This window comes from Phyllosticta capitalensis (assembly GCF_038381095.1).
Source record: "Phyllosticta capitalensis strain CBS 128856 chromosome Unknown BKA78scaffold_14, whole genome shotgun sequence".
In the NCBI taxonomy this organism is placed as follows: Eukaryota; Fungi; Ascomycota; class Dothideomycetes; order Botryosphaeriales; family Phyllostictaceae; genus Phyllosticta; species Phyllosticta capitalensis.
Window position 1 is genome coordinate 40,824 of NW_027117452.1, and position 26,598 is coordinate 67,421.

At 54.6% G+C, this 26,598-nt stretch overlaps 10 protein-coding genes across 10 annotated transcripts; 5 read left to right on the plus strand and 5 right to left on the minus strand.

Moving 5' to 3' along the window:
* Positions 1-590: 590 nt before the first annotated feature.
* On the plus strand, positions 591-1,307 carry BKA78DRAFT_357796 (uncharacterized protein; the record flags this gene model as incomplete). Its single annotated transcript, XM_066892280.1, has 2 exons — positions 591-634; positions 1,055-1,307. The coding sequence occupies 2 exons, from the start codon at positions 591-593 to the stop codon at positions 1,305-1,307; spliced, it is 297 nt and encodes a 98-aa protein (XP_066738165.1).
* Positions 1,308-3,050: 1,743 nt separating this feature from the next.
* On the minus strand, positions 3,051-3,710 carry BKA78DRAFT_357797 (uncharacterized protein; the record flags this gene model as incomplete). Its single annotated transcript, XM_066892281.1, has 1 exon — positions 3,051-3,710. One exon carries the CDS (start codon positions 3,708-3,710, stop codon positions 3,051-3,053), a length of 660 nt encoding a protein of 219 aa, XP_066738166.1.
* Positions 3,711-4,518: 808 nt separating this feature from the next.
* BKA78DRAFT_363945 (uncharacterized protein) lies at positions 4,519-5,272 on the minus strand (the record flags this gene model as incomplete). The annotated part of the gene is made up of 3 exons (XM_066892499.1): positions 5,027-5,272; positions 4,896-4,976; positions 4,519-4,845 (listed from the first exon to the last, which is right to left on the minus strand). The coding sequence occupies exons 1-3, from the start codon at positions 5,237-5,239 to the stop codon at positions 4,519-4,521; spliced, it is 621 nt and encodes a 206-aa protein (XP_066738167.1). The 5' UTR covers positions 5,240-5,272.
* A 2,406-nt stretch (positions 5,273-7,678) lies between these two features.
* BKA78DRAFT_357799 (uncharacterized protein) lies at positions 7,679-8,503 on the plus strand (the record flags this gene model as incomplete). Its single annotated transcript, XM_066892282.1, has 1 exon — positions 7,679-8,503. One exon carries the CDS (start codon positions 7,679-7,681, stop codon positions 8,501-8,503), a length of 825 nt encoding a protein of 274 aa, XP_066738168.1.
* Positions 8,504-9,197: 694 nt separating this feature from the next.
* Positions 9,198-11,852, plus strand: BKA78DRAFT_357800 (uncharacterized protein; the record flags this gene model as incomplete). Its single annotated transcript, XM_066892283.1, has 3 exons — positions 9,198-9,356; positions 9,420-9,955; positions 10,967-11,852. The coding sequence occupies 3 exons, from the start codon at positions 9,198-9,200 to the stop codon at positions 11,850-11,852; spliced, it is 1,581 nt and encodes a 526-aa protein (XP_066738169.1).
* A 2,246-nt stretch (positions 11,853-14,098) lies between these two features.
* On the plus strand, positions 14,099-15,048 carry BKA78DRAFT_348068 (uncharacterized protein; the record flags this gene model as incomplete). The annotated part of the gene is made up of 2 exons (XM_066890577.1): positions 14,099-14,229; positions 14,280-15,048. Exons 1-2 carry the CDS (start codon positions 14,171-14,173, stop codon positions 15,046-15,048), a joined length of 828 nt encoding a protein of 275 aa, XP_066738170.1. The 5' UTR covers positions 14,099-14,170.
* A 2,336-nt stretch (positions 15,049-17,384) lies between these two features.
* On the minus strand, positions 17,385-18,387 carry BKA78DRAFT_328731 (uncharacterized protein). The gene is made up of 3 exons (XM_066889617.1): positions 18,285-18,387; positions 18,086-18,231; positions 17,385-18,032 (listed from the first exon to the last, which is right to left on the minus strand). The coding sequence occupies exon 3, from the start codon at positions 17,981-17,983 to the stop codon at positions 17,519-17,521; it is 465 nt and encodes a 154-aa protein (XP_066738171.1). The 5' UTR covers positions 17,984-18,032; positions 18,086-18,231; positions 18,285-18,387; the 3' UTR covers positions 17,385-17,518.
* A 1,552-nt stretch (positions 18,388-19,939) lies between these two features.
* BKA78DRAFT_357803 (uncharacterized protein) lies at positions 19,940-20,515 on the minus strand (the record flags this gene model as incomplete). Its single annotated transcript, XM_066892284.1, has 1 exon — positions 19,940-20,515. One exon carries the CDS (start codon positions 20,513-20,515, stop codon positions 19,940-19,942), a length of 576 nt encoding a protein of 191 aa, XP_066738172.1.
* Positions 20,516-21,771: 1,256 nt separating this feature from the next.
* On the minus strand, positions 21,772-22,649 carry BKA78DRAFT_384154 (uncharacterized protein; the record flags this gene model as incomplete). Its single annotated transcript, XM_066893092.1, has 4 exons — positions 22,535-22,649; positions 22,239-22,485; positions 22,037-22,180; positions 21,772-21,980 (listed from the first exon to the last, which is right to left on the minus strand). The coding sequence occupies exons 1-4, from the start codon at positions 22,613-22,615 to the stop codon at positions 21,772-21,774; spliced, it is 681 nt and encodes a 226-aa protein (XP_066738173.1). The 5' UTR covers positions 22,616-22,649.
* Positions 22,650-24,343: 1,694 nt separating this feature from the next.
* Positions 24,344-25,690, plus strand: BKA78DRAFT_357805 (uncharacterized protein; the record flags this gene model as incomplete). Its single annotated transcript, XM_066892285.1, has 1 exon — positions 24,344-25,690. The coding sequence occupies one exon, from the start codon at positions 24,344-24,346 to the stop codon at positions 25,688-25,690; it is 1,347 nt and encodes a 448-aa protein (XP_066738174.1).
* Positions 25,691-26,598: the final 908 nt, after the last annotated feature.

A 26,598-nucleotide genomic window follows, 5' to 3' on the forward strand; every position in this document is an offset into this window, starting at 1 on the left:
ATAGTCAATGGTTGGGCACGAGCAAATCAGACAGTGACGTTGTTTGCAGGGACTAAGACAATTCTCTACCTGCGCTGTCCAGACTCCTTCTCTCCATATGTGAATCTGCGCGTGTGCGTGCTGGCTTTCTCGTACAACTCCATCTCTTATCGAAAGACACCGCGCACCAAAACTTTCCCCTGAATCGCAATTTTCTCTGCCACTTGTGTGTCGCATGACTCCCACGCACCCAGCCAGCTTTTGCGTATGACTCGACACTGACAGTTGCTCTTGCTCACGCCCTCCCTCAATGACATGCCGCGGCACCGCTTCAGAAATCCTGACCTCTCGGCGCGTCTGCGCGATCCTGAGCTGGCTCGCTACATGTTGGCGCTACTGTTGCTGCCTCTGCAGGTGGCTATCCGGCGCCCTCACTCGACTTCGGCTGATCAGTCTCCTTCAAACTCTCATCGCCGCGCGGGCAATCGGAAACTGATGAGGGTGAAGGTCTGGGCGCTCCGGCGCAGTCACCTCTGACTTTATTAGTCAGCGCGTTTAGCAGTCAGGCGCGTCCTTGAACGCGCGCACACCTCGACAGAACAACAATCTTCATGGCTTTTGCCAGAAGCTTCGCTATCCCCATTGCGTCCCACCGGTCAGCTCTTTCGGACTCTCCTCTCCCTGCACGCCCATTGGCAGCCTTCTGCTGCAATCTCCTGCTTCCAACGGTAAGCGTACATCCACGTCCACTCCGATGTTGAAGATGCTGACTGTGACGAGGTGATTGCCAATCGAATCCCTCTTCGCGCCGCTCCACCCCCATCCCAGCTGACTCGTCGACCTCGTCCAGCCAGTTGACGACTTTCTCTTCAACAAGCTTCTCCCTTGCAGCTCCATCCACTCTGACCGCACGCAGCGGGAGCGCGAACGTGAGAGCACAATTCAGTCAAAATACTCTCGTTGAAGCGGGGCCCACATGTTGGCGAATCATCGCATTGTTTCTTGTGGATTGGAGGGAAGATGTCATGTAGGTCGATCCATGATGCTCTTCTGAGTCGAACTAATCATCCTGTAGGCGCTCATTCAGGAACGGCACTTCGCCAATGTTTGTGGCCACTGGTGTCATGGCTTGTGGTCTCGACGTGAACAACATTGCCCACGTCATCAACTACGACATGATGGAGATGGAGGCCTGGAACCACCACCTTCTCCAGCAACTGGATGGCGGGCGAGGATGGCCGGACGCCCCAGTGCGGGACCCGCTGACGGAGTGGGTGGCTCGTGACCAGCAGGCTGAGCGAAAGGAGGAGGATTCGACAGAGCCATAGTCAAGAACAATAATAACCTTCATGGCCTTCGTCACACAACATCCAGTGTCACGGTGCAACGTCCCCTCATCCGCAGAGACAGATTGGCTCAACCATCAGCGTATCGGTATGACAGACCACACTTAAGTAGACAGCGAGCAATGACGCATTCCCAGATCCCCCAGTCCATCCTCTGATCGATCGTAGAAGTCACTGTCCCAAAAATGTCCACAAGAACGGCGGCTGGCTCGCATCACCTCGAAACGAGTGACGGATGCCAGCACCTCCGCGGCGGCGAGCCCCGGCCCCTTTTCCTTTCGCTGAATTCTGCTTCGCGCGCGCGCCTCAAAACCACTTGAACGCGTGCTTCTGCTTCATAGCCAACGCACTACACTTCGCACGTTTCCTCGGCACGTCCTACAGCGTGATGTCTTCGATGAAATTCTGCCACCTTCTTTCGCGCCTGAATCACTTCCCGACCATCTAATACCGAGTCCGTCTCGACAGCCTTCTGGAACACGCATTGCAAGCTTTCAGCTCCACGGTTCACTCACCTCGATGACACATCAGACTTGGTGGAGCCTTGCGCGAAGTCCGAATTTCCGCAGCGGTTCTTCTTTTTCTTCAGAAGGGGCCAACGACGGCGTTGACTTCGATCGGGCTTTCGAAAAGCTGGCTACCGAGTCCCAGTTGACTGACGTCTTGCCCCCGCGTCAACCCTCCAAACAGTGACGACATCATCGGCGAACATTCAAGAGCCTGCGCGAGGAGCAGAGCCAGCGCCGTCGAAAAGGGCGCGACAGGCTCCAGGGAAAGCTCAACGAGGCCGACGATGACGGCTCTCCTCTTCTGGGCTTGACGCGCTACTCGACGCGCTACTCGACTCGCAAAGTCCAGGCTGAAGCACCAGATCAGAGGCATATGAGGTCTTCTCCGCGGCAAGTGACAGAGCTCTGCAGTCTCGAGCGACGAAGCGTCCGGGCATGGACGCGGCAAAATCGGCCACGCAATGCAATCAGCGAAGACCCGAGCCACCAACACTCGGCAACCTATGTACGGAACTGGATATGGTGCAGTGCTGGGCGGACCATCGAGATACCGGGGAGCTGGCGCACGGGACTGCTTGCCATGAAATGGATGCGGAAGCAGGAAGAGGCTGTGCTTTGATGGCAACCGTGAGACGTGCGGACAAGATGGTCTTCCAGAGTTTACAAGAGTAGCACGTGGGATGGATTGGCCGGTTCCGGGGACCCTTGGCATCCGTCATGACTGGGGAACATCTACAAGGTTATTTGGGCTTGATGCGAGCTTCACGCTGGACTGCTTTGCATGAAAGGGATCTCATTTGGCGAAAACGGGACAACTGGACAAGCCGCACCCCGATACTCTGCATGTGAGGCAGCTGGTTTGTGGGTGCTCGGCATCCGCGGCGATTGAAAAACGTCTTGAAGGTTGCTTGGGCTCGTTTTGGGGTTTCTGCTGCTTGAAATCAATCACTCAACACTGCCTTTGCACTTCTCTTCATCACGCTTGTACCATGGGACTAATTGAAAGAGCTTTCTCAAACGTTCTCGATGCTTTGACGTGAAATGCTCGTCTTCTCACTACTTGAGAGCTTGGGGGAAGTGATGCGAAAGGAAATGAGGGATCTGTTGTACACAAGGGGAGCTGAAGGAGTGCCAAATCAGCGCAGCGCCAGAAAGCAATCGTGCTTCAAGGGGCCAAGTCTGCCTGTCATTCGATGATTGATCAGCAAGTGTTCGCCTAGGGGTTTGTGCTTTCCCAAGCTGCTCTGCGTCCGAATGCGGGCAAGACGCTTGGTGGAACAGCGTTTGGATTGGGGAGAGTTTGCAAAGTCTGGTCGTCTGCCACCACAACTGTCTTTGGAACAGGCTTCCTTACCGGCATCTGGTAAATTCCAAGCCCAACTGGTGTGTTGATTGGCGCCGCCGGTCTCTCAGGGACAGACGGCGGGGCGGTCGGCGGTGTGCCGAAGAAGGTGGAGATGCCCTCCGCGTCGGGCAGACTGACGGACTCCGGGGAGATTGACAAAGCAGGAGTCGTTGTTGCCGCTGGGTAGGGCGTACAATGGAAGCGCAGTTGCGGACAGGCCTTTACGCCCGGAGTTTGCCTGTGGGCTTGGTCAGGGATTGCAGCGCGAGACATTTCGAGGAGCTTACGGGCAACATTCTTCAAGACCTGCTTGGGATGGTGCTTCTTCAAAAAGGCACCAAGCTTCGCACGCGAACTTTGCTTCTTGCGCTGCTCGCGCTCCTCCCGAGCCGCTTCAGCTGCCGCCTCCGCCGCCATGACCTCGTCCGCGTTCAACTCTAGCCTCGCGAGGGTGCTCTCGATGTTGAGGATCGGAGACTTTGCTGCAGGGGCGATGATCTCACTGGTGTTTTGAAGTTGCGTGGAAGACATTGTGTTTGTTCTTGTGGGATGTGGTTGGGGAGAGACGTTGGTGGGTGGAGAGAGGCTTCGACGCGGAAGGATTTGAGAGGCAGCAGTGTCGAGAACAATCGGATTGTTGGTGGTTGGTGCTGAACAATGTCCGTCGCCGCGCTTAGATCCGCTTTTTGACAGTCTCTTTGTTCACGCTCAATGCACCGCAGTCAGTTGTTCCAATCTTGACAGATTGGGCGTCTCAAAGAAACGAGTGAAAGCAAAAGAAAGCAGACCCTGCGCCAATATTGTGTAAAGATCTAGGGCTGGTATATACACTGGTGAACTCACAATGACCCTTTTGGAAGTCTAAGCCAAGCTGCCCCGCAAAACATCCAGAGTCTGCTGGGTGTATACGAGCTTTTGCTGCGTCAAAGTCACGCAGCGGCTGGTGTGTCCTACAAATACTTTGAGAGACGCTTCGAGTTTCCAACGAACTCTCACATTGTCGACACGAAGCAAAGGTTGGTAGAAGCATGAGTAACAAGAGAGATCAAACAAGATGTTCACAAAAGCACGCCGGACAGCATTCACAAAGAACAACTACACACACAAGGGAAACCACTCCAAGAGATGCTCGCAGGGCGCCGCGTGTCGGCACAAGTTTTAGTTGTAGAAGAAATGGATTTGATGGCTCTGGATCAATCCGCCGAGATAACCATTTCCCAAGAAACTTCCAATGCCATACCTAAGCTGCCATTCTTGCAGCTGCAAAGCAAGTAGCCAAATCACTGGCAGCGAGCCTCTTTTGGTGGCGCCCCAGCACTCCAACGTCGTCGTGTTCCGTCTACTTCGACGCGATGTCCTTGCCCTCGGACTCCGTCGTGGACTTGCCGCCATCGCTGTCTTTGCCTTCGACCTCCTCGGCCTCCTTGACGAAGTCTTCCTCCTTGGTGTGCAGGACATGCGTATCGCCCTCAGCTTCGCCGCGTGGATCGTCGCCCTCGTCGGCGACGCTGACGGACGTGGCATGCATGGGACGAGGCGTCTGGCGGCGGCCGCGCAGCTCCTCTTCGTCAAAGTCGTCGCTGTGGACGTCGCTGGGAACGCTGGACGAAGGGCCACGGTCGGCAGCGGCAAACGCAAGTCGGAGGTTGGGGATCCAGTAGACGCACTACGCGCAATCAGTGTGACGTTCTCAATCAGCATGGCAGCAAGACTTACCGGGAGGCCATCATCGGCAGTCATCCAGATGGGGCGCTGCCAAATGGCTTCCTCCTCGGACAGCTCGGCGCGCTTGGTGTGCTGGGAATTCAAGTCAGCAATCATCAAGCCAGTGCGGCAGGCAGATATACGACAATCTCCCAAACGGGGTGGTCTTTGTACGGCATGGGACCACTGCTCGTGTCATCCAGGCTGTCAAGATCCCAGAAGCCGCATTCGAGCGCCACCTTGGTGAGCTCTTGGATGGCGGCGAGGACCCAAGGGTCATGCTCGGTCAGGTCCTGGGACGTCTTGATGATGGAGTTGTCGCCACCGACACCTCCGCGCTGCTCGATGTCGTCCATGATGATGGTATCGGGAATGTTGGGTGGTTGACTGAGAGGTTGCGGCTGGAAGCGTGTTTGTTGTTGGTTTGGGTGTGGTGGAAAGTAGTGGACGGTTTTTGAATCGCTCAGAGCGTACTGCTTAGCAATCGATAAGCTAAGCAAAGGCAGCTGCGAGTGATTGCGTGGAGAGCGCCGTCAATCTGGGAAAGCGATTGAGCAATGATGAGCCAGGCGCGCGAGCAAATTGCCGAGAGGCACACTTCTACTCATTTATCTTGAACGCAGTCCGCTGTGCACTGCACTGACCTAGCTCTCTACCGGTCGTCGTATGCTCGAAAATTTTGCTACCGTATTACGTAGGCCGCAAGACTGCAGTTGCAGTCCCCAGCAGGGATGTAATGGCCTTGGAACTGTGTGCGCGCACATCCTCACCGCCGTCTTCAACGCAACGCGCGACAGGTACAGCACTACGACCTGATCGGCCATTTGACCTTGATATCTCTGCGCCTTTGGAAGAAACATGCAGCGAAGTGGTGGCGCACGTTGGCATCAGATCTTTTGAACAGCCCAAGCTTTGCCTTTTCAGGAAACTTGCCTTCCACTCATTCTGTTCCCAAATTTGGCTTTGATGCCTCAGATGACGAGCGGGTATCTCTATTTAGTGAATACACACTCTCAATCGCGTTGCCGCGAAACGTGGTCAGCTTCGCGCTTGAGTGATTGGAACCCGCCGCGGTATCGACTGCAAGTACGGGCAGCGTTGGCAGTCCCTTTGCACGCACTTGATCCTTCTGTCCATTTTTTGTCCCAACGCACGTAATGTGCATTCATTCTGGTCGTTTATGAGGTTTTCTTGAGGTTTTCTCTGTGCTCAAGCAATACTTGACTAGTCTCTTGCCGTGTTGCGACCAAACTTCGCGAGTCCGCCGTTCGGAGTGCCGAAGAATAACTGTCTGCCACCAATGGCCATAGAACGATTGAGAGTCCAGAGCCGCCCAGCGCAGTCCAATCCACCACTTGCGGACAACGGCCTTCTGTGGCGCTCTGTCGGAAAATGAGCATTTTGCACGCTCGCGTCTTTGTTCGCAGCGAAGCAAATGTCACGTTCGAGATATCATTCAATTCGTATATGGCGAGGCAGCAGTGTCCCAGTTCCTTTTTCAAGCAAACCGCTGAGACATGAGGGTGAAAAGCACCCGAACGCAGAACTTCTCTCCTTGGTCGAACTCCCGAAGAGCCAGGACAGGACATGGTCGAATTTAGTATACAGACGGCAGGCATTTGAAATATATCTTTGAAATCTTCGTGCTACGTCTGGCGGATGGATACAGATAGGACAAGTTGTCTGGACTGAGTGTGATCGCGTCAGATCGTGACCCAAAACTCCCTGACCAGACCGAACCCAACTTGATTCTTCTCGCGTAGGCCAGTCCTGCGTCTAGAGTCCAGAATAAACACTTCCAAAGTGGTAATGTTCGCTTTTCGCATGCCCAACGTGGCTTAGCTCCGCGGCTGCGTGAATGCCAAACTGTGGCATCAGTTCTGCGAAAGTGAAGATGGCCCTCATCTCTTAGTACTTATACCCTCACGTTCAATTCTTTCCTCTCTTCAGCTCCACTCCTCTTCAACCACCGACCTCAGGCTTTGCCAGTCCAACTCGAGGCATTCCGTCCACACCCACACGAGTTCAACACCTCTCCGTTGCCTTCACTACTGCCATCAGTCGTCGTCCTACTGCCGTTCACCGTTCACATCTCTCTTCATCCTACCATTTCGGTCTTCAGCTGGCTCACCAGAGCTTCTTCTCTTTCAGCAAGCTTTACGTACTCCAAGCTTTTCAAGCTTCTGCGCTAGCCCAACACGATTGCATCAACTTCACCTCTGCCTGCAGCACTCGTCGGTCAACCGTTCAAGTCCGGTTCCCTCTCCATCCTCCTTTTTCAATATTCGGTTGGGTTCCCAGAGTCTCCTTTCTGTCAGCAAGCCTTGCTGTCGTCGAAGTTCCCGCCGCTCCCCGCACAAGGTACAGTGCTCATCCTTCCGTTCTACCTCACTGATGCTGACATGGCTAGGTCGAATTGCATCGCAGCCGACTCATTCGTACCAATCGTTGAAGTGTCTGTTCAACTTCCCTTCCGAAACCGAAGTCTCAGTTTGTCCGCGAAGTTGAGTTTTACTCGAGGCAGCAGTCGGTTCGAGGTCAAGGTATGCTGCGCCCTCTCCCTTTCTGCCTCACTTCCGCTGACATGACAAGAAAGCATCGCGTCTTCTTGCCAACGAGCGCACCGACAGTCGACACTTCAGTTCGACGTCAAAGGTCTCACCGTTTTCCTCGCCATCCAACACTGCAGCCCCAATTTCTTCAAGCAGAGGTACATCGTCGCCCTTCTCTTCTTTCCTTTCTGTTGTGCTTGAACTGACACCTCATGCCAGCTTTCCCAAGACCTTCAAGCCACCATGCCTGTCAAGAAGACTCTCCAGAAGGCGAAATCGTGCTTTGACTTCCGCCGTCCCGAGAAGAAGTCTACGCCCAAATTTGGATACAGCATCGATCCAAGCCCGAGCATCACGACTTTCGCCTCGGACAAGGCAGGACTGCTTGAGTCGGACGGCGGCGTTCCTACTCTTACGTCCACGCGCAGCATCGACGACAGCGATGTGTTCGTCACGCCACGCACTGCCCCTTCGACCGCCATTACCACCCCGGAGAAGGTGGTCGAGCAGATCAACGAGGTGATGGCGGACGTATCGCCCGGCTACAAGCGCAGTCTGTCAAAGACCCAAGACGTCTACCTTCCCCCGAAGGTCTCCCGCGCCGCTCCGTCTCTTCCTTGCCTCCGTCCAGTCTCGGTCTTTGACATGGACTGGATTGAAGACGATCGCGCCAGTCTCAGAGGCGACAATACAGACCACGACGCCGCCCTCGGCGAGAGTCTCAGGATGATTGTCACGCAGCACAACGCGCGCGACGACAACTCCCGGGCTCACCGCAACGCGCACGGCAACTTGACGCTCTTCCCCCCGATCACTCCCCAGACACAGCACAAGCCAGTGATCCTGCGCAGTCCGGATAGTGAGTTTGATGTTCACCCTGCCTTCCGCAGGGGTAAGAAGGAGGCGCGTGATGCCGGACGCGCGCCGAGCAAGCATGAGGTGAAGGAGGAGAAGAAGAGCAGGTTCAAGAGGCTGCTCCGTCATGTTGCTGGACGGGACGAATTGAAGAAGCGCAACGAGGATGTCGCGGCTCAGGGCAACTCCACGTTTGCTTACTTTCGTGGATGATGGACGCGCGCAAGGAGGTATCGGACGTACAGGAGGATGAGGTACCTTAGCGGTTTCATGAAGTGATGAATGAGATTGCCTCCATTGCGAGGCAAGATGATTGACATGAAGTCCAGCATCCCATTGTTCTCTTTCCTGTGATGAAGATTTCCACATGCCTTTCGCACACTAATGTGCGTGCGCCTGAATGCTCCTCGTAACCATCGTTTAGGAGGGCTAATATTCTCTATCTCCACTGCATCAGGCGCTTGAATGCTCCCAGGAACAATTCTTTAAAAGTGAACATTTTCTCTATGTCAAATGAATCAGACAGTTGAAGACTCCCCGCGTACGTGTAGTCTTACTTTACACAATAAGGTTGAAGCATTGAAGGTTCCAGGAAGAGAATTTTGCCTAAGTCATTTATGAGTGCGCTTGAAGACTCCCGGGCTTCGTGTGAGCACTTCTTGATAGAAGTTTCTATCTCGCTGCACGCATGCGCTCGAGGGCTCCTTGTGGTGCCTACGTCACTTGTCCAACTGCCTTCTGTTTTTTTCTCGACGCGTCGCCCGACTGCTCCTCGTTTCCGCACGACGCGTCGCTCGAAGACTCCTCACCACCGCACGCGCTTCCAGTGAGTTCCATTCCAGAAGCATCAACAAGCTGCTTGTCTTGAGACAATCACTGATCATTACCAGGCCACTCTCTACCCAAGATGCACTACAATCTCGTCATCGTCCTCGTTCTTCTCATCATTGGCGTGCTGGCCATGGCGTCAGCCGTCGGCTGGTACCACCTGGCCAAGTACCGCGTCCGCCAGTATCGTGGGCGCCTTGCGCACCAGGCTGAGGGTACCGAAGATGGCCATGAGAGGGTATGAATCTATTCCGGGCGAGCTCCAAAGGGTGATGTACAGCTAGCTGACCATGTCTCGTAGACCCCGTCGCCCGCGTTGACTCACGCTTCTCTGACGAACAACTACCGCGTCCGCTTCGTCGTCAAGGAGAACCCCGAGTCCACGGTTGCGAGCAACCCCAGCATCAGCGTTGCCAACGCCACCACTGGCGTCTCCACCAACTCCGTTGAGCCACCTCCGCCCGCCGCCTCTCCCCCCAAGCCTGGCTCCCAGGCCAGCAAGCTGCACAAGAAGTCGCCTGGTCCTCGCGTCGCTTTTGAGGTAGACCGTCCCACGGACAAGGAGCTGCGCCCCGCCGCCCTCAAGTGGACCAAGAAGGACTCGCCCGCCAAGTCGCCGCCCGCGGAAGCCTCCTCTCCGACCAAGCCTGCGTCCCCTACCAAGCCTGCGTCCACTACCAAGGCTTCGTCCCCCGTCAAGGCTGTTTCCCCGGTCAAGGCCACCTCGCCCGTCAAGACCAGCTCCCCCGCCAAGTCTGAGCACCCGCCCGCCAGCCCCACCAAGTCGAAGGGCTCTGCTGCCGGCAGCAGCAGCATTGGCCTCGGCAGTGGCCTGCAGTTCCTCGGCGGCGGCAACTACGGCGACATGCACTGAAAGACTGGTACCATGGGTGCCATATGTTGAGGGACAAAAGACAGCCAGTTTTTGGGCCACGCTTCTGCAAGAGAAGGGCACATGACGCACAGTGATAGATCGGCGTGGTGGATGCGCAGCGGCGGCTCGGTCCGCTCCCTCTTGCTTTGTTGTCCCTGAGTCACAAACAATGCATTATTATTTCAGGGTCTTGATTTTCCTAATGTGGTTCGTCTCCTTTGTGAATGGGGCGCAGGTGCCGTTGGTCCCTGGTACCGGGCATTGCCCGTGACTCGCTACCAGTTGACACGACCCCTCAACAACCCTGACCCTACATCGTTGACCTCCATCCTCTACCACGGTCGCCTCTCGCCGAGTTTAACTTGTTCCAGGTCTTTCGTACCAGCTTTCGCTTTGCATCATGCGACACCATGACAACGCGCCATGTGACTCGCGCGAACACCCGCAGCCGTATCATTTTCTACCCTCCACTTTCCAGAGAAAGCAAAGCTTCCAACCTTCATGATATCCAGTACGTTTAGTCAAATGTGTCAAGAATTCAATTGGACCGCGACGGTCCTGGGCGCTTCTCTGGTAGAGAAATGCTCTGGTTCGCTCATCGTGGCACGGGCACTGTCGGCAAGAACTCAACTCTGGTTCTGGTTCTGACTCTCAACTGGAACCAATGCAACCGATTCCCCATCGCGCAATTTTCCACTTTTGCGCGGTCACGTTTCGAAATGATCCACTCAACAAATTCTCAGTATGACTGCAACTCCCATGTCCTGAGAGTACAAAAGGACGGCTTCTCCCCAGCCATTCCATCTTCCATCCACCGCTCTGAGCTCCTCCACACACAAAAGCCTTCACAGCACAACCAAACCAACACCACAAAACCAAGTCTCAGACACTTCCAAACATCCACAACACAAGTTTCCACCTTGGACTGTAAGTCGTACACTTATCAAGCTCCACACCACACTGACAAAAATCAGCATCTCAACCATGGCCAACAACGCCTCTGCCGCTGCCTCCACCTCCGCCGTCGCCCGCGCTTTCAGCATCGCCGAGCTGCGAGACCTCATAGCCGTAGCCTTGGCTAGAGGGGCCGACTCCCCTCCCAAGGCCATGAAAGACCTCAGGAGCCTGCGTCTGGTCAGCCGGGACTGGGCCGACACCGTCGCGGAGTCCCCCACAGTCCAACGCCTCTCCTTCAACAAACCGATCCCGGAGTCGCGTGTCCGCCGGCTCGCGGAGCCCGAAAACGCCGCCCGGGACGGCCAATCTCCCGACGACCTGCTGCAGGTCTGCAGCGTCTACTCGGAACGGCGCCTCATCAGCACGTCCGAAGTGACGTTCAACCCCGTAGTGCGGCACCTCCTCCTCCGCTTCCGCGCCCAGCTCGGCTCAAAGCCCCGTGGCATGGATACGGTCAAGGTCAAGCTCGGCCAAGGGAAAGGGTCGAAGTCCTTTTGGATGGCGTACTCAAACCGCCGATTCGACCCCCACCTGGACCCGGACGACGACTGGACCGTCGAGGTCGACCTCTGGAAGAAGTTTGGGCGAGAAGTCTGCAGCCAGTACATCTGCCAGCCGCCAGTCCGGCGTATTCAAGTACACCACGCGTCGGAGACCGACACTTTCTCGTATGGCTACCGAAGAAGGGCTGCGACCCTTGTCTGCGAAGAAGGCGTGCAAGTCCGGCACGTGCTGGCGAAGCTTCTCGCCTTTCTGAACGAGGGCGGAGACCGAGAGCTCGACGAGCTCTACATCCCGTCGACCATCCAGGATCGGGAGGAGGGAAAGAAGTATGAGGAGGATGAAGTGGACGGTGCCCGCCTCGCTTTCGACCATGAGGAGGACGAAGTCCAAATCATCTGAACAGGGACCCGCACCCACTCATCCGGGACGATGGAGAGGACGAGGACGAAAACAGGCCCATGCCGTGACGAGGCTGGCAACGACAGAGAGGGAGCGGATGAGGAAGAGATGGAAGCTGCCGACGTCTTGCACAAAGGGGGCCGTTTTGGAGACCGACGACACTTGGTTCACGCGCATCTTCCCTTCGACTGCAGCTTTTTTTGCACGGTCGAACAGGAGTTGACGGCGTTGGATTGCGTTTCTCTGCAACGTTGGTGGCTTCCCCTTTTGATCGAGGCCTCAGACTTCGGTGGATTTGGTGGTATGTGGAAGGAGCCATCTTCAACTCCTCTCCGCATACCATGGACAACACACTCCGCATCCTGCCCACAGGATGCTCCTGTCCTCGGAGTGACCATCTTTCTTTTCACATCTTTTGGCCGATACCGACCGCCTCGTCGACTTTCCGCTCCGCATCTACCACATCGCACGCATTCGACCTTTGAGTACGCATCACCGCCGCTCTTCCACGATGCCGACGCGCAGCAACTGCCCTGACGGACTCGACCTCCCTGAAAAGAGCAACACAGCTTGCAACACCATTTCGGTCGCTCGTCGACACAAGCGAAGAGCCCTTTCACGCGACACATCGCTCTGCGCGTCCCACGACTCTGCAACTCGGCTACCAGGAACACCCGCAATTTCACAATGTGTATACCAAGAACGAAGACGGAAATGCGACACGACCACCAACATTCTTCGTCGTCTCCAAAACACACGCGAAAGCATCCACATACCGGGCAACCCTTTGACTCGTCCATAATCAAGAGACACGCACATGGTCCCGCTTCAGCAACGCCGTCCGCCAACACCACGCAAAAAGAAGACCCGAATGACCAGTCGCTGGTCATTGGGAGCCATCGACCAACAGCACTCAATCTTCCGATGCAGCGCGACAAGCCGACCAGGGCGCGTTATTGTTCGATGAATCCCGCGAACCAGACCGAATCCGCGACACGACGCTTGCAAAACACATTGGCAGCAGGACAAGAAGGAGCAACCACAACCTTGCCGCGCCTGATTCAAAGCCCCGCCGGTCGCATCTTCGAACTGATGGACACCAGGAGTCCGGAGAAGCTTGCTCCCCCGTCGCACAACTACATCGCCGAGACCAACCAACCTCGAAGCCAAAGAGCTTGTATCCAGTCCCCTTCTTTTCAACCTCGTCCCGTCGTCGCAAGACCAAAACGGCAATTATCGCACCACATACTTGATCGACACGATCCAAGTTCATCGCGGAAGAGAGAGAGAGACGAGGGATACGCATAACAACCTCGTCGCGAGGCCGAGCAACGCGAAATGCACCGGTCACATCATGGTGTTCTCTCGGTCCTCCACCAGCGCAGCCCGCATCAGCTCCCGCCCAACCGACACACGACGCGCTCTGGCCGCGAAGGCCATGCTCGGTCGCCCTCTGGTACCTCTGCTCTGGCGACTTGTCTTGGTCCTGGCTGACATGGTTGTGGCAAGCTCCAGCAATACTGAGACGCCTGCTCGTCGACGCGCGCGCAAAGTTGAGCGACGCCGTCACTGCGTCTATTCATCGTCTGCACGCGCGGTCTACGCAGGGCTGGCCGACAAGGGTGAAGAAGAGTCATCACGCTGGAAGGCGGGGAGCACGGTATGCCTTGGAGGATGAATGAAGAGAGTTTGAGAGTAGACATGGCAAAGAATTGGAGGAGTGTCGAAAAGGGTACTGTTGGACCGCCCATGGGTCTTGATCGTTGCGATGTCTGCAGCTCTTGCTTGATGCGTCGTTCTTTTGGCGGGCAAATTCGGGAGACGCGGCGCACCCTCGTTTCGGCGCCACACCCAGATTGTATACACGTGTGCATCAGTAATGAACACGCTTATTTCCACTTCTAACGTCAAAGTTTCTATATCATGTGCTTATAAAATCCAAATGCAGGCTCACTGAAAGACCGAAGGTTTCGAGCTCGCCACCCCTGAAATACTCTTTCGATCTCCTGACAGGCACAACCCCAAGCAACAAAAGGGCGCATTGAGACCTCCTTCAGACACAACTGTCTTTGAAAACAGTTTGAATTGTGTGCCTCTTGCTTTCGACAAGCAGGCGACAGTTGCGTCGTCATGGTAACCAGAAGTGATCGACATGGCGCGGCCACCGAGCGACATGACTTTCGCCCGCAGGCCCCGCGACAGAGATTACCTTCTGTTCTCTGGACATGACACCAACTTGAAGGTCTCATCTCCATCAAAAACGCAGCTGTTCTCTTCACAAATCCCATCAAAATTCTATCGAAGAGGAACTGGCAAAGATGTCCAAAGACCGGCAGGATGACGTTATGCCCCTGACCAATGAGCAGGAAAAGGCTGAGTAACCCTTCCCCCAATTCGTGCCCCCGCTCTCTCGCTGACGATCTCCAGGTGCCCGAAGACATCTGCTTGCGAAAAAGTCCTTCGCGTCGCAGAGCTGCGGGAGCTCATCGCGCTGGCCGTCATCGACACCTCCAGCACCGCAGCCGAAGTTTCCACCGATCTCCTCAACCTCAGACTCTCCCAAAAAGCCTGGAACACCATCATCAAGGAGTCTCCCAGTATCAAGAGAGAGACCTTCGCCATCCCTCTTCAGCAGCGCCGCTTGCCAGCCACCACCAGCGGAGACAGGGAGACACAGTGGAGAGAACTTGTGCCTTTGGCGGACCTTTACGATTGGAACGCACCACGGTACATTCAAGCGTCCGACCTGGATTTCAACCCAATCCTGTCCAACCTCACCCTTCGCTTTAAAACCAACGTTGCAACCCCTACCGCTACGCAAGTCAATGACACTGTCAAAGTCAAGCTCGGAAACGATGCCTGGGCACAATCCTTCTACGTCAGCTACCTCAACCAAGAAAGCGAGCCATGCGTCGACGGTGGTGTTGAGGTTGATCTCTGGAAAGGCTTCGGCAAATCTACCTGCGACCAGTTCATCTGCCAGCCTCCCGTCAGCCGCATGAGAATCACTTTCTTCTCAGACACAGAGACGTTCATCTGGGGCGTGCGCAAGGCCGGAGGAGAGATCGTGGTGGAGAGTGGAGTGCAGGTGTGGCACGTGCTGGCCACACTGCTCGATGCCCTCGCTGTGGATGGAGGTAAGGAGATCCACGATCTGTACGGAGAGGCGGCGGACCTTGTTACCGAAAGGGTGTAGTGGGAAGAAAGCGGAAGGGCGAGGACGGAGGGAACTGGGGCGGAGAGAATAAAAAGAACCGGGCAACATTGGTAGCAGAGGACGGTATAGCAAGACCATTTTTATCATTTTCATTACTACTCGCGCAGGCCCTTCTTGCCTGCATGAGAATTGTTTTCATCTCTAATACATGATGTGGTCAACAGTGGAGTACAGGTGTGGCATATGCTTGCCACACTGCTCGATGCACTCGTGGTTGACGGAGGCAAAGAAATTCATGACCTGTATGGGGAGGCGGCGGACCTTGTCACTGACAAGGGGGAGTAGTGGGAAGAAAGCTGGAGGGTTAGGAGAGAGGGAGACCGGCACGAAGGGAATCGTATAGGAACGGGGAGAGCATGAGCAGACAGCGGTATAGCGAGACCATTTTCATTCATTTTTCTCCTGAGTCACGGAGCCGCCCATGCAGGCGAACGAGCTGCGTTTTGTCGAGTCCAGCGAAGTCGTCTTCAACCCAATTTTTCTCAAGCCTCGTCCTGCACCGTAAAGTCGGATTTGGCAACTACCAAACCATCAAAGTCAACTACACGGTACAGGTCAAGCTTGGAAAACAGGGAGTCGCCAAAGCCTTTTGGGTCACCTATATAAGCCACAAGGACGAGCCATGCGCTAAAGGGGCCGAGATCGATCTCTAGCGGTTTCCAAGGCCCACAAGCGCGTCTCCGTCACCGTCAAGACTTGAGCCGGATCATCTGAATCAACCCTTCGCCCGTCGCAGAGCATACGCGGAGTCTTCATGCGCCTACGCTGCGCACTCAATCACATTCTAACATCAGAATCTAGCCATTTCCTGAAGCAAACTGATCCCCGAAGCTACTTGGGAAACATGATCTGTGGGCAATACATCACGCAGCCTCCTGTCGCTCGAATGAGAATCGCACTGATCTGCAAGACGGTCGATTTGGTCGGGGGGGTCAGGAAGGCGAGTGGAGTGACTGTGGCGGAGGACTGAATCAGGGATTGGCACGTCCTGTTGACCCTGCTGGACTCACTGGACTGGAGGAGGGCGGAGCAAGGGAGCTTCACAATTTACAGCGTTCGGGGCTCGCCGGCGACGACGAGATCGAGTGGGGGGAAGAGTAGAGCTGGGGAAGAGGGAGAGGATGGGGAGGCGGTGACGGGCGAAGAAAGTCAATTTCATGCAGCACGTCCTGTCAACGCCACTCGATGAAGTTGTTACTTGTGGCGCTGAAACGCTTCAGTAAAAGCATTGGGCTGGTTGGCGAAGTGACTTCAGAGGAGTACTTGGTGGTAGGTAGGAGGGGCAGGGGAAGAAAAGGACCGGGTCATCACGAGGTGATGTCCAAGAAGGGTATCCCATAGAGCCATCACATCACGTTTTCAGGACACTTGTACATTAGCAGCAATACAAACCGCGATGGAATGGAAGCCCAGCTGTTCAACCAATCCATTTCGAACCGTGGGTGTGATCAAGCCGTAGACACTGCCGTGACTTTGGCCCTGCAGTCCGCGGGCTGCAGGGAGGTGTCAGGGACGGGCAACCGAAATGATTTCCAGCCGCACCATTGCCTTGATTGGAGTGTTTTTCGGAGGAGTAAGTAGGTGCAGGTCGACGCCATCATCTTGCGCGGTCCTTGCGCCAGACTCCTTCGTGGCCAGCCGAGTAATGAATCTCTCCGCTGCGCGGCGTGCGCCCGTTGCAGAAGAAGGGACCACGACTGACCAAGACTATTCGTTGTTAAGCTCGTCTTTGCCAATGTGTCGATCTGCCTCTACGATTCGCAGCGAATGGTACCGGGACGGTGAAACCCACAGTACGAACGGGGCGCGGAGGCCAAGCCCTGTCCACATGTACAGCGAGGCTCTTTGACTGCAAGACTCCCGGACGCTGCTCCCCTCGTGCTGCTTTCTTGATGTGCTATCTGTGTCGGCCCACCCGCTTAGTCGGAAGTGGAGGAATCGGGACGTTGCAAGGCCAGGGAGAGGTCTGCGAGGGACGAATTGGGACGTTGCTGGGTCAGTTGGCTACTGGCGTTCTTTTCGCAGGCGAAGTGCGCCAAACTATGCAAGCTGGCTCGCACGGACACGCGGCCGGACTGGCGGAGGAGGTTCACGTCTTTTGCGATGGTAGGTATTGGCCGAAGTGTGTGATACGCCGAAGATGCCCTGCCGAATTGCGCAGTTGTTCCCTGAGGACAAAGCATCCTAGTGCGAGAAGAAGACGAATCATCTGTGAGGCTCAGCTGCTTCACATCATGAGAGGAAATTCTGCCAGAGATAGGAATTGCCGCTGTTCTTGGGCTACTCTGATGATGAGGAAAGGGAATGAAGCCAATATCCAAAACACCGTATCCGAGCACGCCACACGTCAACCAATACCGGCCACTTCTCTTAAAGACACTCCGAATGACCTCAATACGAACTCTGCACCTCTTAACGGCCCGATAATGGGTTCATCCGGATCAATATCTTAAACGCCGGCCGCTCTATTGCGTCTCGATGCAGACTGAGTATGAGTCGGGAGTGGGTAAGCCGGGACATCCGGCAGTACAGCGCCCCCATTTGGCGTATTCGGAGGGGCATGAACTTGCTCCTCATGTCCGCTACGGTTGTAAATCGGCAGCTGCGAATCCTCGCGGACAGGATTCTCGATTCGGTGCCATCGCACAGTGTACGCTGGCGGAGGCAGTTGCTTGTACCCTTGGGGGCTTCCATGCGTGGAATTGTTGTCCGATTGCAGCACGGGTTCGACGGTCATGGCGTAGCGCCGCAACTTCCATTTGATCGTCCAGCCCATGAGGTAGTCTGAGGCCGCCTGCGCCAAGAGAAAGGCACCTACGATCAAGGGGAGGAAAAAGATCCAGAATTTCATTTGATCGGCAAGTTCCAAACTCTCCTGGTATTGCATGGTCGCGTTCTTCGTTTCTGCGTTCATATTGGCGGTTGTAGACTCGGCGGACAGGAGCGGAGCGAGTCGAAAAGCTCTGTCAGAATCATGTTGTTAGCGTGGCCATCTTGGGGCAGCAAGGCGACGAACTGGAGTATTGTGCTGGCCGACGCAGAGGAAGTTGCTGATGCTCGTCCAGAAGTCCACTGCAGCTCGATGCAGATGCGGGCTGACAGGAGGTTTTGACCGGCGATGAAGTACGGTGAGGGAGAGGAGACGAAGATTCGTTTGGGTGTCTGGATCGAGCTGGGTCAGGAGACGGAGGCACATATGTGAGGAGACGACCAACCCGGACAGGCTGAGATAATCCTTTGGATGCCGGTGGTCGTGCGAAAAAATAGGCTTTGACGAATTTGATGCTCCGGCGCTGTTGATTGGTATCGATGTTGACTGGGAGTGGGTTGAGAGAGCGAAGGTCCTTGCGGCCGCGAAGAGGTCGAGCAGTCATGAGGTGCAGCGCGTCTTTGCCCGGAAGCTGCCGCGGGGCATCCGAAGTGGGAAGTCGCGGGCGACTGCGAGCTGCGACGGAGGCTCACCATCCTGGCTTTTCGAGTGACCACCGGCGTTGAGGAAGAAGAAGGAGAAAGAGCGACGGATGGGAGTTCGTTGGCAGAACGTCCGTCGAATGCTCCTCGCGTGACAGTGACACCACTGGGCGAATGAGACTTGGGCTTTGGTTTTGGTAGAGGCAGTAGCATCGAATGACCAATTAGAAGCTAAGGTTGACAACTTCAAACATAGCAAGAGGAGTGCGCGGAGCCAGCGCGCAAGGCAGCGCAAGGCAGCGCAAACCTGGTCCCAAATAGGCAGGGGGTGTGAGTATTACGGGAGATGGTGTCAGTTTTCGAGCAGAGAGTAGCAGTTTCTTGGTGCGAGAATCCAATTAAACACCCCTGGGAAGGTTGCGAAATTTTACCAGGCTAGAGGAAGCAGAGACAGGGAACTGGACCATGTCGTTGCACTGGTTGTTGTTGCGCTGATAGATTTCATTATGGCTGCATTTTGTTCTTGTTGCTGCTCCAGTAAGATGGAGGCAGGTAACCTCCTGAGTACTCACCAGAGGATGCGTCGTGGCCGTCCTGCACCTTCCTCTACCTAGCTTACCGGGGTATGGGACTGAGGCTTTAGTCGAGGCAGTAAGGTCAAAGGACCAATGAGAGGCGAAGGTTTACAACTTCAAACGCAGTAATGTCCGCGCAGACAGCATCCAAGGAAGGTAGCTCGAGCCCAGTCCCAAACAGGCAGGGTATGTCAGTGCTCGGAGAGATGATATCAGTTTTCGAGCAGAGGGTAGCAATTCCGTAGCTGTCTTCACGTAATTGATTCAGGAAGCGCTTTGCACGCCAGTCCAGGTGGGGAGGGTCCGCCCTGTTTGTGGAACGCGCTTTGTTCAGTGATTGATGGTCCTCGTTGTTCTGTCCGTTTTCGGAGGGGAGAAAGACGGCGGCATTGTTCAGCGAGACTGTCAACCCCTTTCTTCGAGAAAGCAACTCGCCATTCGAGTTCGCCAGAAGTCACTCTCGCAGTGGGACTGTGGAGTTCCTCCTCGCGGCTCAAGCTGCTTCGTGCACGTTGGCAGTTGGCAGTTGGCAGTTGGCAGTTGGCAGTTGGCAGTCTTCGGCCATTGGTCATCACGGATTTGGCTCACACATTTCGAGAAAGCAAAACTCCATTCGAAGCTATGTAGGAAAACAAAACCCCAAGAAAACAAGACCCGGGGAAACAAAACTCTGGAGAAACAAAACTCGATAGTACGCTTTAGTACTAAGGTGGCAATGCCTGGCAAGATCACAGTGCCAGGCTATTCCTTAATACATCCCAGGTCCGCGTGTTCTGATTTCAGAAGCTTTTTGAGAAGCGGAGCAGCTGGGGCATCTTGGCCGGGTCAGTTTTGTGCCTGGCTCAAGGGAAAAAAGCGGTCGCTGAGGGACCGGGAGTCGGAAACTAGTAGTCTGTCCTCGGACGCTTGGATGGGCGCTCCTCTGGCGAGGAGGAGGGGGAAGAGGAGGAAGAGGAGTCCTCCTCAATCTCGTGCTTGGTGCCGGCGACTGGCTCGGTTTCCTTGTACGTCTTTACTTGAGGACACTCGTTGATTGTAAGCGCTGTACCGTCGCGACCTTCGTGGTTTTCCATCCAGGCTGCGCTCATCTTGGGTTCGAGAGCCGTAGCTTCTTCCTCGTCAGTCCAGGCATTTTCGAGCTGCATCTGGTTCATGAGGCTTACCTTGGCCGAGCGCCATTCGTCTCTCGCCCTGACCACAGCACTGTCGTTGACTTCGCCCCTCTCCTTCATCTCCTTGAGCTCCTCCAAAGTGTCGTGACTGTCCTCCACCCACTCTCCCAAGCAGACAGCGCACAGGGTTGGCCTAGTGCGTGTGCCATTGTCAATTTCTGCCGCAAACTCCTTGGGAACAGCAATCTCGTCGTCGCACTGAGCCTTGATGAGAACAAAGTCGCCGGTCTCTGGGTGGACGAGGTCCTCCCAGCCCTGAACGTCCTTGATAGTGCGGATGCTGGACATGGTTTGGGTGGATGTGATACCTGGTGGTAAAGGAAGGTGGTTGGAAGTGTTGGTAGGAGGTGGATGGGTGTTTGCAGAGTGGATAGAGAAGCTTGACGAGAAAAGGAAATGGGTTATGAAGGAATGCTTAACGTTATAACTGCTATCTGGATAATGGACAATGTCAGTGTCCGATCGATTTGAGGAGCGTTGTACTAGTGCAATGTGTGCTTAGCTTTCTGAACACTTACATACTGACACTATACAATGCGTCGCCTCTATGACGATGGAGGTATACAGACAATGTCATTGTGATTGACAATGCCATTGTTCAGTTCCCGTCCAGGCGTTGTACTCGAATGCGACCCACGGCCGAGCCGACAGCAAAGGAGGCATGTAGGACCACTCGGCCTCCGAAATGGGTTTCATCCATGGAGGGCACTCTCTGCGTCGCTTTGTCTTCCGCTGTTCCGCCGACTTTGCATTGTGTGCATCTTTCCAGTTGGCCCGACTGACGGGCAAGGACTGAATGTTGTCCGTCGCAGGTTGCCGTCGTCTCTTCTTTGATGTTGCGTCTGAGTTTCCGTACCTTGTGCTCGCGTTGTGACGTCTGGTAGCGTTTTCAAGTCAGCGAACCGGAAATGCCAGGCTATGGTTTGGCAGTGACACATTACCTGAAAGCATTTGGTCGAGCGGCGCTCCTAATGGCCAGGCTTTTGGATCTATGGACAGGCAAGCGGTAAAACCCCCGGTTGGCTGCATCGACTGGATGAAGCCTTCCCGGTCCCACCTTTTTTCCACTCCATCTTGAGTCATGACGTTGATGATTTCTTTGGCCGATTCGATCATCTTCTATCGCCTCCGCCCAACGCAGCGCTGGACCCTGCATTTGTCAATGGAAATTTGCAGAAACCCCGAAGGATTGAAAGTGCGTTCCTTTTCCTTGCCGTAGCCGACTCTGCCGCAGCTTGGGTCGATGTACTTGACGCAGGGCTCGTCTGCAGCTGTTGTGATATGCCGCGAAGTGCTCCAATAAACTCATGACGTGGAGAGGGAATGGAGAATTGGTGTTTGAGGAGCAACATGCTACCCGGCTGGATCTGCGCCCACCTGCATTACGTTCAGTAGCTCGCAACGACAAGGCTACCCGACCAAAAGACTTCGTCCCTCTTGTTTCCCTTCTTCGCCTCCCCCTGTTTCTTCTTCTCCTCCTTCCTGAATATCCTTGCAGTTTTCCATCCGACTACGGCGTACAGTCCGATGCCTGCGTTTCTTCATCACCGTTGTAGACCGGGCGCGTTGTAATCTCCGGCTTCTTTCTTGTTCAGGATGCCGTCGATTTCGCCGACTCTGCGCGTCCAGTACTTCATGGTCTCGGTCTGAGTAGCCCGGCACTCGACTGCCTCGTTTCCCGGGTGCTCGTGGTAGATGTGATCAACTCCTGCCAGCAGTCGCTCGGCGTCTCCGGACCAAAGCAAGAGGAACGCTTCTGTCCGCGTCGTGCATTGCGAGGAAGCCGTATTTCTCATGAAGGTGGATTACACAGGTATGCTCGTGCTGCGCTGTAACTTCTGAAGCGTGAGGATTCCTGGAATCGGAGTTCGCGTCCTGCGGGTTCCCGATAGGAGAAAAGTACGCTACCAATCAATGACCGTTCGCCGCGGCGACGAATTTTCTCATCTTCTTCTGGGATCAAGGTTAGCACGAGCAGCAATTTGGACTGGGTGGGAAAGCGAATGCATACGAAGATGAGAGAACCACGGTGGTCCACCTTCAGTTCCGTCGTAGCGATGAAGGAGTAGTAGCTGACCACTGACCCTCTCCCAGACAGTCAACAGAGTGACGAGAAGACGTAATGTTGTGACCCAGTTCCGAATTTTGAGACGGATCGACAGTGGGAACTTGAAGTCTGAACGATGAGGGTCCCTATCGATTCTCTCGTTCGAGAAGCGACAAGTGCAATCTCCAGACTTCATCTGCAGGTCGCGGTCCTGTAAGGAGATCAGAAAAGCCCATCTGCGTCATATCCAGTGCGTTTACATGACGAAAGCCTTGCCATGGCATAAGAGACTGGCCATTTTCAAGCCAAATCTTCAGGTCTGACGCAAGAGTCGTCTCCATAGGTGCTGAGGATTGAATTGCCTCCAGGGGTTCCAGGCTCGAGGCTTGACGATTTGTGCCTGTTGGACGTCGAGGTTGCTGTCCTTACGGCAGGAAACACGCACCACGATCTTTTGGATGGGCAGATTGCTTCTTCTCCGGACGACGAGCGGAGGTCGGAATCCGAAAATTTGTGACGATAGGAGAAGATGATGGACTTTTCGTCGATGACGAGGCAGGAGCGAAGGCGTGCGAGATTCGGAGGCGATCTAACCGGGATGTGTGAAGAGAGCGAGTGCTGGGGATGTGTGCAGATGCAGCGGTGGAGCGATACGGGCAGGCGAGCGGAGCGAAATTTTAGCATGGCGCGAGTGTTATTTTGGCGGCCGCATTCTTTCGGAATCAGAGCCCGAGACTGCAATCTCTCGGAGGCCACAGACGTGGGTCTGTTGGCAAGTGCGACTGCTTGCGCGCTCCTTGCACATCGGGCGCGCCGCACCATTCACTTCGAGCTTCCCACCGACTCCGTATTCTTTTTCCCCCAACTGGTGTTCCATTGATTCACAAGCTCGCTTGGTTAGTTGTTTCCAAAAATCAGTCGTGTTTGCATTCCGCTGCCGCAAGTCGGCACGCACATCTCGACTGGACGATTGCCCCAACTCCATCTGCGCCGCAGTCAGCTTCGCGCCTTTCTTCTGTTCCTTTCCCAGACTACACAAGTTCTTGATTGTCATGGCTGTCGACCCGAAGCATTTCTTCACTGTACCTTTTGGTATGGCACATGGATCCCTGGATTACCGGTTGAGCCCGGGCGGCGTTTGAGATGAACTGCCAGTTGACGACGGCGAAAGGCACCGTGCTTGCTTTGCGGTTGCTAGTCTTTGAAGCCGCAGATTACCAGGTGGAAACGAGGACAAATTCCAATTGAACCAGCAAAGGCTTGTATACAACGTGTCTCAATATGGATGTTTGGGCAGCTTTCTCGAAGATTCCACGCAACGCCATCTGTCTCATTGCCTTTGTCTAGCCCCAAATTTCTCTCCATTTCTCCCATGCCTTATCCCCTTTGTTACGATTGTCAATTGGCGCCTCCTGGCAAGCGACTGTGGCCAGCGGAGAGATATGCTAAGAACCTTGATTTTGTACGCACTCACCTCCACATAGTTTGCGTTTTGAAAGGGGCTTGAATTGATGCTGAACTCACAAGCTGCGTACATGGCGAAATTCACAATGGGAACCATTTGATGCCACCGCCATGTTTTGATTTGGCCAGGACAACTTGGCAGCTTTCTAAGTTTAATCATTGCCCACAGCTAGCAATCAATCATGCTTTTTCTGCCGGGTTTGAATGCATGGTGATGTCGCAGAGGTATAAGAAAGACAATCGCCCCTGCTTTTGACGCTGAAGCTGGAGCTGAAGCCCAGAGCGGGTTGTATATAGCTTGGTGCACCTACTCGCATGAGGAGCAATTGAAATTTTGTGCTCTTGGACGAGCTCTAGGATACAACCATTGTAATTGGTTCTCACATTCAAAAGCCAGCAAATTTTTTCTGCATGCTTTGATGCAAGTGCTGGGTATTCGACGCGCAACAGGAAAATGGCATAGCGAAAACTTATGCCTGAGGCCATTAGTGCCTCAGGCACTGATACAACCTCGCCGACCGGGAGTGCTCATCTCTTCGCCGCCTCGTTCAGAGCACCTAATATACCTCATGAGTCGTCGGTCTTCTCTCTCGTCTACGTCCAAAATGGCATTTCCATCCGATCCAACCTCCGCCACCGAAGCCATGACCATTCTGTGTCTTCCGACTGAGCTAGTCCAAGAGATCGGCAAGTATTTGAGCCAGGATGACCTACTCAGTCTTTTGCACACCCACAAGAAGATTTCCGCCGACATCATTACGGTCCTCTGTCGGGCACCAAGCATTTCGATCAGCAGCAGCCGCCCAAAATTGAGGCAAATCTTCGAGGCTGTCTGTAGCCAAGAGGCTGGAGCGTCACACCATGTGCAGGCTCTCCGCCTGGCCTACAGCGCGTTTGATGACAACTTGTACCTTCCCGGAGCACCCACAATTGACGCAATCCCACGACTGGCAAACGCAAGTATCGCCCAGGACCAATTTGAACCCAATATCTACGAGTCAGAGCCCCGCATTCTCAGCAAGGTACTTCAGGCCTGCTCGAATATCAAGAATCTGCAGCTCGAGATCCTGGGTGATCTCTTACCGGCAATGAACATTCCCCACGGTTTCCACAATCTGGAATATCTATTCCTCAGGCGCGTCGAACGGAGCACGTCAGAAGGCTCCAGTGGTAAACTTTCTCTCGACTGCTTTACGAGGCTGCTAAAGCTTCCAAAGATTACGGACGTGACTCTGGACAGCTTCGGCGTGCTCGAAGACATTGGGACTATTGCTCAGGCCAATTTCAGAACGTTTCGCCCGATGATCGTTACGCTCAATGACACCACTATTGCTGGCGAAGATTACTCAATAGAAGGCGCCGCAGAAGCCTTCTTAGCATGCTTTCAGTGTTTGGAGGAATTGCAGTGGCACTTGGGTATTTACCACCCCAAAAAGCTACGGACAGCAGTGGGAATACTGCGCGGGCTCGACCACCACGAGGAAAGTCTCAAGACACTATCACTAGCAGTGCATCCGCGCCTGGGCTCGCCTCTCAATCGGCAGAGGCTTGAACGCCTTCCGAGTGACAATCCCAACCCACAGACCTTGCTCGACTTCAGCCATTTCACACAGCTGCAAAGACTCGTCATCATGTCCAAGTCGCTGAACGGCGAGGAGTTTGATTTCCTCAACGAGATTTACGACGATCCATACTTGGTTGAAGACGTCCTGGAAAGGCTCCCCCTAAGCTTGGAGAAGCTGTACATCGTTCCGGCAGACAATTTTATACAGCCTGCACTCCACCTCGCCGCCTACCTCCGCATTGATGACCTTCCAAGTCGAGCTCTCCCAAACCTGGCGCGCAATGGAATTCGATTCATCGCCTTTCCTCTAATCCACCTCGACCACTCCCGCAATCCTGGCCGACAAGGAGCACGACAATGTGTCACACAAAGACGTTACGATGACTAATCTCGCATTGAGAATGACTTTGGTGGTCTCACGGCGCCCGACGCATCCTCCAGTCTTGTTGTCAGAAATTCCGAACGGTTGGTTCAGCGCTACTGCGCCCGACTGCAGTCCATTCGGGACGCAGTGGCAGACCTGTGAGTAGCTGTCCAGCAGCCAACTCTGCGAAGTCTGCTACATCTCCTGAATGCTCGACAAAAACAAGTGATCGGCACGACTCCGTCCCCAGCAATGACAGTCAGCCGTCCTCGAACTTGTCCGGGCTGCCTCCTTTTCGAGCCTTGCTAATCCCACCAAATCTTGCTCAAAATGCACACCGACATCCGCATCCCTAATTGAAATCCTCGCTCACGCACAGAGTGTGCTCTTGCGATGCTCAGGCACCTGGAACCTCGATATCGATCCCCTTCTCCCTCAGTCACGACCCCTCCGATGCCGCACAATTTCCCCTTGTCTGCAAGACCCTTCCAAAGCTCGACATCCTCGATTCAATTCTCTCGATCAACCCTCGATTGAAAGCTCTCGCTACGGTTGCGTCCGAAACCCACCCTACCACGAATCCTCTCACGTGGGCCGAAAACTCCACAGCGCGCTCAAAAATGCCGCTTGGCTGAATATCATCTACGTCAAAGAGCGCGTGAAGTAAAACAGCGTTTGCTTTGACACCGGCAGGCTGGTGGCTTGCACTTCAAGGCAAGGCATCAATGGGCGAATCCCATCTGTTTTCGTACCCAAATGGACCGGAGACACGGAGAGACTTTTCCTTGCTTTTTTTGCTTTTTGCTGCGTTTCTTCACACTAATCACTTGGATTCCCACCGGCTTGTTTTTCCCCTTTTTCCATTTTGCAATCCACCAGGGCTCAGGCGAGGTTGCCAAAGGAGCCGACCGTCCATAGACTTATCAAAAACT